At 39.3% G+C, this 15,664-nt stretch overlaps 1 protein-coding gene across 1 annotated transcript in view; it reads right to left on the bottom strand.

Annotated features, from left to right (window-relative positions):
- Window positions 1-15,664, bottom strand: part of LOC133608919 (transcription initiation factor TFIID subunit 4-like) — a 328,756-nt gene that overhangs the window by 83,705 nt on the left and 229,387 nt on the right. The window contains exon 14 of the mRNA XM_061964571.2: window positions 1,929-2,051. Coding sequence (XP_061820555.2) covers window positions 1,929-2,051 — 123 coding nt within the window. The remainder of the gene's footprint in view (window positions 1-1,928; window positions 2,052-15,664) is intronic.

Here is a 15,664-nt window from a genome sequence, read left to right as displayed (position 1 = left end):
CATTCTGAAATTGTACAAATCATAATGTTGTTTTTTTGGGTTTTTTACACTTACATGTTGCGGTTAATAGTATTCTATCTGTATTTGTCGTTATTTATATTTTCTGAATAAATTATGTGATAATGTTCATCGGCCAACTCATTGGTGTTAATTTTCAATCTATCAAGATAAAAAAATTATATCAAAGTCAAATTTACAGTATGTTATTTATGTAGTTTGATCATTTTCCTCGATTGATGTACTAACATCATGTGGTTTATTTTGTACATATGTAGCATCATCTACAGAGGTACAAAGAATTGCTATGTTGCTTTGTTGGGTCTGCTCCTTTCTCTGGCCATGCCCCACCCCAGCAGACGATGGCATGGAACACCGTGTGTTCTTTGATGTAGATACAACATGTTAAAAGAGAAAGTAAGCAGATATTAACAGTAAATGAACAAGTATATTAATAATTCATTTTCTACCACTTGTCCCTTAATAATGTGGACAAAATAATAGAATGATAAATGACACAATATGTTACTGCATATGTCAGCAGACTAAATTAGGAGCCTCTGTTTGCTTACTTACTAATAAAAGACAAGTTGTCTTGTATGTTCACTATTTTATTTAAGGACAAACTTGAAATAAGAAACATATGTTTAATGTACCCTAAGATTTTTTGTTAAAATAAAGCCAGTATGGCAATTTTTTGTGGTGCCCTTTATGTGGACCTGCTCAGTGGCCTTGTGGTTAGAGTGTCCGCCCTGAGATCGGTAGGTTGTGAGTTCAAACCCCGGCCGAGTCATACCAAAGACTATAAAAATGGGACCCATTACCTCCCTGCTTGGCACTCAGCATCAAGGGTTGGAATTGGGAGGTTGAATCACCAAAAATGATTCCCTGCTGCTGCTCACTGCTCCCCTCACCACCCAGGGGGTGAACAAGGGGATGGGTCAAATGCAGAGGACAAATTTCACCACACCTAGTGTGTGTGTGACAATCATTGGTACTTTAACTTTGACTTTTAACTTTTAGAAAAGTACCGAAATGTATCGAAATACATTTCGGTACCGGTATTGACACCAAAATATTGGTATCGGGACAACACTAGTCTATATAAGTACATCCACCTCAACTGACATACCCAGACTGCAAAACCCAGTGAACAGAGGCATCCAAATATGCACGCACTGCAAAAAGTCAGTGTTCAAAAACAAGAAGAAGAAAAAAAAAAAAAAGAGGGGTATTTAACTTGAACTAAGCAAATTTATCTGCCAATAGAACAAGAAAATTTGGCTTGTCAAGACTTTCCAAAACAAGTAAAATGAGCTAACCTCAATGAACCCAAAAATACCTTAAAATAAGTATATTCTCACTAATAACAAGTGCACTTTTCTTGGTAGAAAAAAAAATGGGACCTTTTTGCTCAATATGTTGAAAAATATTCTTAAATAAGTAAATGCTAGTGCTATTATTTTGACATAATGATATGCGCTCCGCATCGTGATTTTTTTTTTCATGCTTGAAGTAAGAAATTATTACTTTAATTATTATTAAAATGGTTTTATACTTGTGAGTGTTGATGACACAGCTTTACATCAGTTGATATTCTAGTTTCAAGCATGTTTTACTCAATATAGGTCATCAAATCTCAGCAACAAGCTGTAATATCTTACTGAGATCATTTAGGACCAAAACCCTTAAAACAAGTAAAACAATCTAACATAAAATCTGCTTAGTGAGAAGAATTATCTTATCAGACAGAAAATAAGCAAATATCACCCTTATTTGAGATATTTAATCTTACTTACATTTCAGTTTTTGCAGTGCGGACCTTATGACTTGACACTTTAACACAATTATCCAACATTGTAACACAATTTGTAAGTCAAAAAAGACAACATTCATCATAGCTTGCCTTTAAAACAACAACAAAAGCTTACCTCGGTCCCTGATGGAGTGGCCCCTGGTGAGTCCACCTTGCGTTTTTTGCGGGGTCCAATAGCCGCTAGCGCTGTGAGGTTAGCATCCCTCTGCCTGATCTGGGCCAGTTCCTGCTGTTGCATCTGGTAAACGACACCAGCGCAAAATGTCACAAAACCAAGCAAAAGTGTCGACTTGATAACAACGTTAAAGTGACCTTTTAGTGACGTTCTAAGAATATTAAGTGTCCCAAGAAGCTGTTTTTGAGCACCAAACGTGAGAAAAGTAATCTTGACTTGCTTGTTCCACTTTTGAAAGACGAGGCGCTCACACAGTCAATTTTGAAAGTTGGGACTTTTCATACAGCCATCACTTCACAGGACAGGTTTGTAAAAAAAGAAAGAAAAAAAAAAAAATCAGGCTTCTCTACACATTTTAAAATAAACTGCTGCTAAATATCAGTCAGTCAGTTGCAAACTAACCACGTTAAACCCAGATTCCGATCTAACAAAGGTCTTAACTCATTCTCTTTCTATGCCACATCAATGTGGAATGCACTTCCAACAGGTGTAAAAGAAAGGGCATCTCTATCCTCCTTCAAAACCACACTAAAAGAACACCTCCAGGCAACTTCAACCCTAAACTAACACCCTCCCTTCCACACCCCACCTCCCCGGATTGTAAATAATCAAATGTAGACACTTTTTCTTATACTTTCTGATCTCTCTCTCTGTGTCCACTACTTGCTGTACATATCCTACCAAGTCAGTCCTACACTGTTTCAATGTCCATTGCTCTGATGATATTGTTTTTGCACTTCCGATCCGATACCGATACTGACCAATACCGATGCTGATCGATACTGGCCTATCCGAGCATGTATTCAAGTTTAAAGTTATTTAGCCTACTTAGTTGTCAGAATCATGTTGAAAAGGGTTTTAGTACTCTTGATAACAACTAGCCAGCTGAATTAGGGGAGTTTGAATAATACACAATGGTTGGTAACAAGAAACTGACCTGTTTATTCAAGGATAAACACAAAATAGACAAAATTATACATGACAAACAGAAATCGCATCATTGAACTAGGGCTGGGCGATATGGCCTTTTTTTAATATTGCGATATTTTAAGGCCATGTCACGATACACCATATATATGTGGATATGTTTAGTCCATGTCACCATACACCATATATATGTGGATATGTTTAGTCCATGTCACCATACACCATATATATGTGGATATGTTTAGTCCATGTCACCATACACCATATATATGTGGATATGTTTAGTCCATGTCACCATACACCATATATATGTGGATATGTTTAGTCCATGTCACCATACACCATATACAGGTAAAAGCCAGTAAATTAGAATATTTTGAAAAACTTGATTTATTTCAGTAATTGCATTCAAAAGGTGTAACTTGTACATTATATTTATTCATTGCACACAGACTGATGCATTCAAATGTTTATTTCATTTAATTTTGATGATTTGAAGTGGCAACAAATGAAAATCCAAAATTCCGTGTGTCACAAAATTAGAATATTACTTAAGGCTAATACAAAAAAGGGATTTTTAGAAATGTTGGCCAACTGAAAATATGAAAATGAAAAATATGAGCATGTACAATACTCAATACTTGGTTGGAGCTCCTTTTGCCTCAATTACTGCGTTAATGCGGCGTGGCATGGAGTCGATGAGTTTCTGGCACTGCTCAGGTGTTATGAGAGCCCAGGTTGCTCTGATAGTGGCCTTCAACTCTTCTGCGTTTTTGGGTCTGGCATTCTGCATCTTCCTTTTCACAATACCCCACAGATTTTCTATGGGGCTAAGGTCAGGGGAGTTGGCGGGCCAATTTAGAACAGAAATACCATGGTCCGTAAACCAGGCACGGGTAGATTTTGCGCTGTGTGCAGGCGCCAAGTCCTGTTGGAACTTGAAATCTCCATCTCCATGGAGCAGGTCAGCAGCAGGAAGCATGAAGTGCTCTAAAACTTGCTGGTAGACGGCTGCGTTGACCCTGGATCTCAGGAAACAGAGTGGACCGACACCAGCAGATGACATAGCACCCCAAACCATCACCCAACCATGCAAATTTTGCATTTCCTTTGGAAATCGAGGTCCCAGAGTCTGGAGGAAGACAGGAGAGGCACAGGATCCACGTTGCCTGAAGTCTAGTGTAAAGTTTCCACCATCAGTGATGGTTTGGGGTGCCATGTCATCTGCTGGTGTCGGTCCACTCTGTTTCCTGAGATCCAGGGTCAACGCAGCCGTCTACTAGCAAGTTTTAGAGCACTTCATGCTTCCTGCTGCTGACCTGCTCTATGGAGATGGAGATTTCAAGTTCCAACAGGACTTGGCGCCTGCACACAGCGCAAAATCTACCCGTGCCTGGTTTACGGACCATGGTATTTCTGTTCTAAATTGGCCCGCCAACTCCCCTGACCTTAGCCCCATAGAAAATCTGTGGGGTATTGTGAAAAGGAAGATGCAGAATGCCAGACCCAAAAACGCAGAAGAGTTGAAGGCCACTATCAGAGCAACCTGGGCTCTCATAACACCTGAGCAGTGCCAGAAACTCATCGACTCCATGCCACGCCGCATTAACGCAGTAATTGAGGCAAAAGGAGCTCCAACCAAGTATTGAGTATTGTACGTGCTCATATTTTTCATTTTCATACTTTTCAGTTGGCCAACATTTCTAAAAATCCCTTTTTTGTATTAGCCTTAAGTAATATTCTAATTTTGTGACACACGGAATTTTGGATTTTCATTTGTTGCCACTTCAAATCATCAAAATTAAATGAAATAAACATTTGAATGCATCAGTCTGTGTGCAATGAATAAATATAATGTACAAGTTACACCTTTTGAATGCAATTACTGAAATAAATCAAGTTTTTCAAAATATTCTAATTTACTGGCTTTTACCTGTATATATAGCTAGAATTCACTGAAAGTCAAGTATTTATTTTTATTTATATATATATATATATATATATATATAAGAAATACTTGAATTTCAGTGAATTCTAGCTATAAATATACCCCCCCCCGAATTTGCAGGTCTCAAGGTTGGCATGTATGGCTGTTTCTTTCATTCAAAAATTTCAGGTTAATTTTTGTACTTAGCAAACTCATCCCGCGGGCCGGATAAAATCCGTTCGCTCACAGGGGAGCTCGCGGCCCAACAATGGGCCTATGGTTAAGAAAAACCGACACAAAACATTTTCAAAAAAAGAACAAAATACACGAGAATACCATCAAAAATTCGACTTTAGCCCACAACAAAATGGAGGGCCTGTCGTCAGCCATGAACAAGAGATTGAGTGTGTCGTCTGTGCGCGTGTGCGAGGGGGCGGGTCCGCTCACATGGTCCCGTTGTGGGTGCGTTTAGGGGAGGTTGCGGGGGAGGCAGTGCCCAAAGTAATGTCACGTCTAGCCGCGGGCCTGCCGGGCGAGCCCAGCGTGGCTAGAAGCTGCCCTTTCTATTGGCTGGATGTGTGAGGGCCCGCGGCCGTGGCACGGGGGGGTGTGTAGCGTGCAAACACACACACACACACGTGCCTCTTGTACCAAACTTGGCCACAGCAGCGGGGATGCATACCCACCAGCCTGCCTGCCTGCCTGCCCGCTGGGGGGGAGGCGAACAGGGACAATCAATGTGCGCTTTCATGTCTCTCGTGTTCTTTTATGTTATCTCTCAGCATGTGTTGTCGGCTGGGTATTTGTGTGTGACGGCTGATCAGCGAGGAAGGAGGCGGGGGGGGGGGCTTTACTTTCAGATGGTGTGTGTGTGTGTGTGTGTGGGGGGGGGGGGTGTAAAAGGTTGCTTTGGTGTACAAAGTCGGATCTAAAATGTGCATGCAGTTGCCTCTGATATTTTTCTCCTGAAAGCCCGATGGCGAGGCATGGCCTTTAGGGTGTTGCCACTTCACATTTAGCACGGCGGAACTGTTGGGAGATTCAAACACACTGACAACACAAAATGGGGGCGGAAGATAATAGCGGCGGTGCACAGCGGTTGAAAATCGGGGTGGAGGGGGGGGGATAAAAACATATTTGGTACGAAAACCAATTTTGACTGCATTGGTGTGAAGATTTCCACCATGGACGACCAATCGGCTCCAAAGACACCTTCCGTAATATCATTAGAACGCAGGCTTGGGGTAGGTTTTGTTATACATAACAAAAAGTCAGTGTTCAAAAACAAGACAAAAAATTACAAAAATTAAGGGGTATTTTATTTGAACTAAGCAAAATTATCTGCCAATAGAACAAGAAAATTCGGCTTGTCAAGACTTTCCAAAACAAGTCAAATTAAAGCTGCAAGCAGCGATGGACGGGACCGACTTTGAGGGCTCATAAAATCCAAACCGGAGCAGTAATTACAACTATTTCATCAACTTTTAATCAGAAGGGTTCAATCTCTCTCCTGTGCTAATTTGAAGCCGACACGACAAACGTGCTCAGAGGAGATAATGTTTGAAAAAAGGTGGACTGTTTTTACACAACTTTTGTTTTGAAGGGGGAATTGCAAACTTCCTGTTGATTTTTGCTGGGGGTTGTCAGTGTATAAAATCTAGGTCTAAGTGAGAGCTACATAGAGGTTTTTGTTTCATGTCTCTACGACAAACCTACTGGGATTTAGAGGCAGTTTAGTCTGTGTTTTCTTCCTAGGGGGCGCTAGAGCGCAATTTTGAGTTTTGGGGTTTGGTTTTTTGATTAGATGGCAATTTTCGCCAGTCTTGATGTGTGTGTCTAATTTGGTGAGTTTTGAAGCATGTTAAGGGGGTCAAATTACAGCTCAAAGAGGCGGCGGTATAATAATAAAACGCTAGAAATTCAATAGGGTCCTCTGTCCCAAAGGGACTCGGTCCCTAATTAGCTAACCTCAATGAACCCAAATATACCTTAAAATAAGTATATTCTCAAAAACCTAGTTTGACTATTTTGACTGCATTGGTGTGAAGATATCCACCATGGACGACCAATCGGCTCCAAAGACACCTTCCGTAATATCATTAGAACGCAGGCTTGGGGTAGGTTTTGTTATACATAACAAAAAGTCAGTGTTCAAAAACAAGACAAAAAATTACAAAAATTAAGGGGTATTTTATTTGAACTAAGCAAAATTATCTGCCAATAGAACAAGAAAATTCGGCTTGTCAAGACTTTCCAAAACAAGTCAAATTAAAGCTGCAAGCAGCGATGGACGGGACCGACTTTGAGGGCTCATAAAATCCAAACCGGAGCAGTAATTACAACTATTTCATCAACTTTTAATCAGAAGGGTTCAATCTCTCTCCTGTGCTAATTTGAAGCCGACACGACAAACGCGCTCAGAGGAGATAATGTTTGAAAAAAGGTGGACTGTTTTTACACAACTTTTGTTTTGAAGGGGGAATTGCAAACTTCCTGTTGATTTTTGCTGGGGGTTGTCAGTGTATAAAATCTAGGTCTAAGTGAGAGCTACATAGAGGTTTTTGTTTCATGTCTCTACGACAAACCTACTGGGAGTTAGAGGCAGTTTAGTCTGTGTTTTCTTCCTAGGGGGCGCTAGAGCGCAATTTTGAGTTTTGGGGTTTGGTTTTTTGATTCGATCGCAATTTTCGCCAGTCTTGATGTGTGTGTCTAATTTGGTGAGTTTTGAAGCATGTTAAGGGGGTCAAATTACAGCTAAAAGAGGCGGCGGTATAATAATAAAACGCTAGAAATTCAATAGGGTCCTCTGTCCCAAAGGGACTCGGTCCCTAATTAGCTAACCTCAATGAACCCAAATATACCTTAAAATAAGTATATTCTCAAAAACCTAGTTTGACTATTTTGACTGCATTGGTGTGAAGATATCCACCATGGACGACCAATCGGCTCCAAAGACACCTTCCGTAATATCATTAGAACGCAGGCTTGGGGTAGGTTTTGTTATACATAACAAAAAGTCAGTGTTCAAAAACAAGACAAAAAATTACAAAAATTAAGGGGTATTTTATTTGAACTAAGCAAAATTATCTGCCAATAGAACAAGAAATTCGGCTTGTCAAGACTTTCCAAAACAAGTCAAATTAAAGCTGCAAGCAGCGATGGACGGGACCGACTTTGAGGGCTCATAAAATCCAAACCAGAGCAGTAATTACAACTATTTCATCAACTTTTAATTAGAAGGGTTCAATCTCTCTCCTGTGCTAATTTGAAGCCGACACGACAAACGCGCTCAGAGAAGATAATGTTTGAAAAAAGGTGGACTGTTTTTACACAACTTTTGTTTTGAAGGGGGAATTGCAAACTTCCTGTTGATTTTTGCTGGGGGTTGTCAGTGTATAAAATCTAGGTCTAAGTGAGAGCTACATAGAGGTTTTTGTTTCATGTCTCTACGACAAACCTACTGGGAGTTAGAGGCAGTTTAGTCTGTGTTTTCTTCCTAGGGGGCGCTAGAGTGCAATTTTGAGTTTTGGGGTTTGGTTTTTTGATTCGATCGCAATTTTCGCCAGTCCTGATGTGTGTGTCCAATTTGGTGGAGTTTTGAAGCATGTTGAGGGGGTCAAATTACAGCTCAAAGAGGCGGCAGTATAATAATAAAACGCTAGAAATTCAATAGGGTCCTCTGTCCCAAAGGGACTCGGTCCCTAATTAGCTAACCTCAATGAACCCAAATATACCTTAAAATAAGTATATTCTCAAAAACCTAGTTTGACTATTTTGACTGCATTGGTGTGAAGATATCCACCATGGACGACCAATCGGCTCCAAAGACACCTTCCGTAATATCATTAGAACGCAGGCTTGGGGTAGGTTTTGTTATATATAACAAAAAGTCAGTGTTCAAAAACAAGAAAAAATTTTACAAAAATTAAGGGGTATTTTATTTGAACTAAGCAAAATTATCTGCCAATAGAACAAGAAAATTCGGCTTGTCAAGACTTTCCAAAACAAGTCAAATTAAAGCTGCAAGCAGCGATGGACGGTACCGACTTTGAGGGCTCATAAAATCCAAACCGGAGCAGTAATTAAAACTATTTCATCAACTTTTAATCAGAAGGGTTCAATCTCTCTCCTGTGCTAATTTGAAGCCGACACGACAAACGCGCTCAGAGGAGATAAGGTTTGAAAAAAGGTGGACTGTTTTTACACAACTTTTGTTTTGAAGGGGGAATTGCAAACTTCCTGTTGATTTTTGCTGGGGGTTGTCAGTGTATAAAATCTAGGTCTAAGTGAGAGCTACATAGAGGTTTTTGTTTCATGTCTCTACGACAAACCTACTGGGATTTAGAGGCAGTTTAGTCTGTGTTTTCTTCCTAGGGGGCGCTAGAGCGCAATTTTGAGTTTTGGGGTTTGGTTTTTTGATTAGATCGCAATTTTCGCCAGTCTTGATGTGTGTGTCTAATTTGGTGAGTTTTGAAGCATGTTAAGGGGGTCAAATTACAGCTAAAAGAGGCGGCGGTATAATAATAAAACGCTAGAAATTCAATAGGGTCCTCTGTCCCAAAGGGACTCGGTCCCTAATTAGCTAACCTCAATGAACCCAAATATACCTTAAAATAAGTATATTCTCAAAAACCTAGTTTGACTATTTTGACTGCATTGGTGTGAAGATATCCACCATGGACGACCAATCGGCTCCAAAGACACCTTCCGTAATATCATTAGAACGCAGGCTTGGGGTAGGTTTTGTTATACATAACAAAAAGTCAGTGTTCAAAAACAAGACAAAAAATTACAAAAATTAAGGGGTATTTTATTTGAACTAAGCAAAATTATCTGCCAATAGAACAAGAAATTCGGCTTGTCAAGACTTTCCAAAACAAGTCAAATTAAAGCTGCAAGCAGCGATGGACGGGACCGACTTTGAGGGCTCATAAAATCCAAACCAGAGCAGTAATTACAACTATTTCATCAACTTTTAATTAGAAGGGTTCAATCTCTCTCCTGTGCTAATTTGAAGCCGACACGACAAACGCGCTCAGAGAAGATAATGTTTGAAAAAAGGTGGACTGTTTTTACACAACTTTTGTTTTGAAGGGGGAATTGCAAACTTCCTGTTGATTTTTGCTGGGGGTTGTCAGTGTATAAAATCTAGGTCTAAGTGAGAGCTACATAGAGGTTTTTGTTTCATGTCTCTACGACAAACCTACTGGGAGTTAGAGGCAGTTTAGTCTGTGTTTTCTTCCTAGGGGGCGCTAGAGCGCAATTTTGAGTTTTGGGGTTTGGTTTTTTGATTCGATCGCAATTTTCGCCAGTCCTGATGTGTGTGTCCAATTTGGTGGAGTTTTGAAGCATGTTGAGGGGGTCAAATTACAGCTCAAAGAGGCGGCAGTATAATAATAAAACGCTAGAAATTCAATAGGGTCCTCTGTCCCAAAGGGACTCGGTCCCTAATTAGCTAACCTCAATGAACCCAAATATACCTTAAAATAAGTATATTCTCAAAAACCTAGTTTGACTATTTTGACTGCATTGGTGTGAAGATATCCACCATGGACGACCAATCGGCTCCAAAGACACCTTCCGTAATATCATTAGAACGCAGGCTTGGGGTAGGTTTTGTTATATATAACAAAAAGTCAGTGTTCAAAAACAAGAAAAATTTTTACAAAAATTAAGGGGTATTTTATTTGAACTAAGCAAAATTATCTGCCAATAGAACAAGAAAATTCGGCTTGTCAAGACTTTCCAAAACAAGTCAAATTAAAGCTGCAAGCAGCGATGGACGGGACCGACTTTGAGGGCTCATAAAATCCAAACCGGAGCAGTAATTACAACTATTTCATCAACTTTTAATCAGAAGGGTTCAATCTCTCTCATGTGCTAATTTGAAGCCGACACGACAAACGCGCTCAGAGGAGATAAGGTTTGAAAAAAGGTGGACTGTTTTTACACAACTTTTGTTTTGAAGGGGGAATTGCAAACTTCCTGTTGATTTTTGCTGGGAGTTGTCAGTGTATAAAATCTAGGTCTAAGTGAGAGCTACATAGAGGTTTTTGTTTCATGTCTCTACGACAAACCTACTGGGATTTAGAGGCAGTTTAGTCTGTGTTTTCTTCCTAGGGGGCGCTAGAGCGCAATTTTGAGTTTTGGGGTTTGGTTTTTTGATTAGATCGCAATTTTTGCCAGTCTTGATGTGTGTGTCTAATTTGGTGAGTTTTGAAGCATGTTAAGGGGGTCAAATTACAGCTAAAAGAGGCGGCGGTATAATAATAAAATGCTAGAAATTCAATAGGGTCCTCTGTCCCAAAGGGACTCGGTCCCTAATTAGCTAACCTCAATGAACCCAAATATACCTTAAAATAAGTATATTCTCAAAAACCTAGTTTGACTATTTTGACTGCATTGGTGTGAAGATTTCCACCATGGACGACCAATCGGCTCCAAAGACACCTTCCGTAATATCATTAGAACGCAGGCTTGGGGTAGGTTTTGTTATACATAACAAAAAGTCAGTGTTCAAAAACAAGACAAAAAATTACAAAAATTAAGGGGTATTTTATTTGAACTAAGCAAAATTATCTGCCAATAGAACAAGAAAATGCGGCTTGTCAAGACTTTCCAAAACAAGTCAAATTAAAGCTGCAAGCAGCGATGGACGGGACCGACTTTGAGGGCTCATAAAATCCAAACCGGAGCAGTAATTACAACTATTTCATCAACTTTTAATCAGAAGGGTTCAATCTCTCTCCTGTGCTAATTTGAAGCCGACACGACAAACGCGCTCAGAGGAGATAAGGTTTGAAAAAAGGTGGACTGTTTTTACACAACTTTTGTTTTGAAGGGGGAATTGCAAACTTCCTGTTGATTTTTGCTGGGGGTTGTCAGTGTATAAAATCTAGGTCTAAGTGAGAGCTACATAGAGGTTTTTGTTTCATGTCTCTACGACAAACCTACTTGGGATTTAGAGGCAGTTTAGTCTGTGTTTTCTTCCTAGGGGGCGCTAGAGCGCAATTTTGAGTTTTGGGGTTTGGTTTTTTGATTAGATCGCAATTTTCGCCAGTCTTGATGTGTGTGTCTAATTTGGTGAGTTTTGAAGCATGTTAAGGGGGTCAAATTACAGCTCAAAGAGGCGGCGGTATAATAATAAAACGCTAGAAATTCAATAGGGTCCTCTGTCCCAAAGGGACTCGGTCCCTAATTAGCTAACCTCAATGAACCCAAATATACCTTAAAATAAGTATATTCTCAAAAACCTAGTTTGACTATTTTGACTGCATTGGTGTGAAGATTTCCACCATGGACGACCAATCGGCTCCAAAGACACCTTCCGTAATATCATTAGAACGCAGGCTTGGGGTAGGTTTTGTTATACATAACAAAAAGTCAGTGTTCAAAAACAAGACAAAAAATTACAAAAATTAAGGGGTATTTTATTTGAACTAAGCAAAATTATCTGCCAATAGAACAAGAAAATGCGGCTTGTCAAGACTTTCCAAAACAAGTCAAATTAAAGCTGCAAGCAGCGATGGACGGGACCGACTTTGAGGGCTCATAAAATCCAAACCGGAGCAGTAATTACAACTATTTCATCAACTTTTAATCAGAAGGGTTCAATCTCTCTCCTGTGCTAATTTGAAGCCGACACGACAAACGCGCTCAGAGGAGATAAGGTTTGAAAAAAGGTGGACTGTTTTTACACAACTTTTGTTTTGAAGGGGGAATTGCAAACTTCCTGTTGATTTTTGCTGGGGGTTGTCAGTGTATAAAATCTAGGTCTAAGTGAGAGCTACATAGAGGTTTTTGTTTCATGTCTCTACGACAAACCTACTTGGGATTTAGAGGCAGTTTAGTCTGTGTTTTCTTCCTAGGGGGCGCTAGAGCGCAATTTTGAGTTTTGGGGTTTGGTTTTTTGATTAGATCGCAATTTTCGCCAGTCTTGATGTGTGTGTCTAATTTGGTGAGTTTTGAAGCATGTTAAGGGGGTCAAATTACAGCTCAAAGAGGCGGCGGTATAATAATAAAACGCTAGAAATTCAATAGGGTCCTCTGTCCCAAAGGGACTCGGTCCCTAATTAGCTAACCTCAATGAACCCAAATATACCTTAAAATAAGTATATTCTCAAAAACCTAGTTTGACTATTTTGACTGCATTGGTGTGAAGATTTCCACCATGGACGACCAATCGGCTCCAAAGACACCTTCCGTCATATCATTAGAATGCAGGCTTGACTAGACATTACATTAATAAGACGTCGGTGAGGTAAGTTTTGTTATAGGTCGGAAATTTTTAATAAGGAGAAAGGTTTTGGTTTGAAATACAAATAGACCTATCATTAGAAAAAAACTTTGATTTGTATTATGTTAATTCAATGATTCATTTATTAACTAAAATATGTGGATAATGTTTCCGCCAGCTGCCCGCTTTGCTATCAACACACCTGACGCTGATGAGTCTCCTGCCTTCATAAGCCAGCGTGTCCTGCGTTCCAGTGCCAGAACGTAGCTACTTGTACTTGAATGAATGTATTTATTTATTCCGGCAGACAGACATATATAGCAACACTTCATCACTCTTTGTAATTTGACAGACATGCAACGGCACCCACCGAAATGGGATGCGGGGAAAAGTGAAGTGAAGTGAATTATATTTATATAGCGCTTTTTCTCTAGTGACTCCAAGCGCTTTACATAGTGAAACCCAATATCTAAGTTACACTTAAATCAGTGTGGGTGGCACTGGGAGCAGGTGGGTAAAGTGTCTTGCCCAAGGACACAACGGGAGTGACTAGGATGGCGGAAGCGGGGATCGAACCTGGAACCCTCAAGTTGCTGGCACAGCCACTCTACCAACCCAGCTATACTGCCAAGAATGTTTATCCATGCCCCGCCCCTAATTTACAATCAATTTATATGCTGGTTATATATGTTGGTTATATAGTCCAAGTTTCAACAGCAGATTTGATAGATACATGACAATTTCAGAACAAGTATAACATATGATAATGGATGATAATGACAAGTCAGTATACATACACCAATATGGATATAATAGCATTAAGCAACCATGAGATTAGCACCATCTTCCCTGGGTATCTTTTGTCTTCTGAAACCTTGTCTGGTGTGTTACGTCCCTTATTCCACAGTGAGTTCTTTTGCACCTGTGTCCCACAGTTGAGATAGTCCAAACAACTAGTCATGTTTTTGATAGTTTCCCCAACAACACATTTTTTACCGCAAGGTTGAACACTCTTAGGCTAGAAGACAGTTTAATTTTTCCGCTCACATTGTCCCACCGTTTCACCCCCGCTATAGATAACGTTTGAGCCATGACAATATGTTCTTATGTATGTAAACTTTTGATCGCGAATGTGTGTGTGTATATATATATATATATATATATATATATATATATATATATATATATATATATATATATATATACACACACATTCGCCATGCTAATTTTAGTTAGTCTGTCAATGAGCTTGTTAATTTTTCGTTAGCATTAAGCTAAGACATTAGAGATCAACCTTCATCCTGCATAATTATATTGCTTTTTTTCCAGTTTATTCCAAACTATATTATTAGTTGAATGTGATTCCTACATGTATGTGCACTTCATATATATATATATATATATATATACATATATATATATATATATATATATATATATATATATATATATATATATATATATATATATATATATATATATATATATATATATATATATATATATATATATATATATATATATATATATATATATACATATATATATATATATATATATGTATATACATATATATATATATACAGTATATATATATATATATATATATATATATATATATATATATATATATATATATATATATATATATATATATATATATATGATGTGTGAGGGAGCAGGGTTGGGGTGGGGGCGGGGTTTGGTGGTAGCAGGGGTGTATAATGTAGCCCGGAAGAGTCAGGGCTGCATGGGATTCTGGGTGTTTGTTCTGTTGTGTTTATGTTGTGTTAAGGTGCAGATGTTCTCCCGAAATGTGTTTGTCATTCTTGTTTGGTTTTGGTTCAAAGTGTGGCGCATTATTAGTAAGAGTGATAAAGTTGTTTTATATGGTCACCGTCAGTGTAACCTGTGTGGCTGTTGACCAAGTATGCCTTGCTGTCACGTATGTGAGCAAGTTGAAGATGTATATTGTACAACAAGTGATGGGTTGACACGCCGTTATTACAGATTGTAGAGGGTGCCAAATGTTGTACCATCATGGCACGCCCTTATTATAGCTGTAAGGGTGAAAATCGGTGAATATTAATCCCGGGAGTATTCTGCGAGAGGCACCGAAATTCGGAAGTCTCACGGGGAAATTGGGGGGGTTCAGCAAGTAAGCTGCTGAGCCGCATCAGAGTAATCAAAGAGCCGCATGCGGCTCCGGAGCCGCGGGTTGCCGACCCCTGGTATAGACAAACAGTCATTCACACTCACATTCACATTTATGGACAATTTACAATCGCCAATGAACCTGACATGCATATTTTTGGAATGTGGGAGGTAACTGGAGTACAAGGATTAAACCCACAAGCGGTTTTATCGAAGGTTGGAAGACGCACACGAGGTAAAGTAGACGTTATTGTCGGTAGTAATGTCAAAAAAAGTAGGGTAGTTTACACAGGCTTGAACAAGAAATGCCTTAATCAACTTAAAATACCTTTCTCTTCAATTTTCTCTCCTTACTTTTGCCGGGTGTCAACACCGCTTAGATGCGCGACCAGCTGTATCGCTTCTGACAGGCGATTGAGATGCACGTTTTTG

Source organism: Nerophis lumbriciformis, linkage group LG06 (genome assembly GCF_033978685.3).
Source record: "Nerophis lumbriciformis linkage group LG06, RoL_Nlum_v2.1, whole genome shotgun sequence".
Classification (NCBI taxonomy): domain Eukaryota; kingdom Metazoa; phylum Chordata; class Actinopteri; order Syngnathiformes; family Syngnathidae; genus Nerophis; species Nerophis lumbriciformis.
This window is presented reverse-complemented; position numbering and strand designations above follow the sequence as displayed.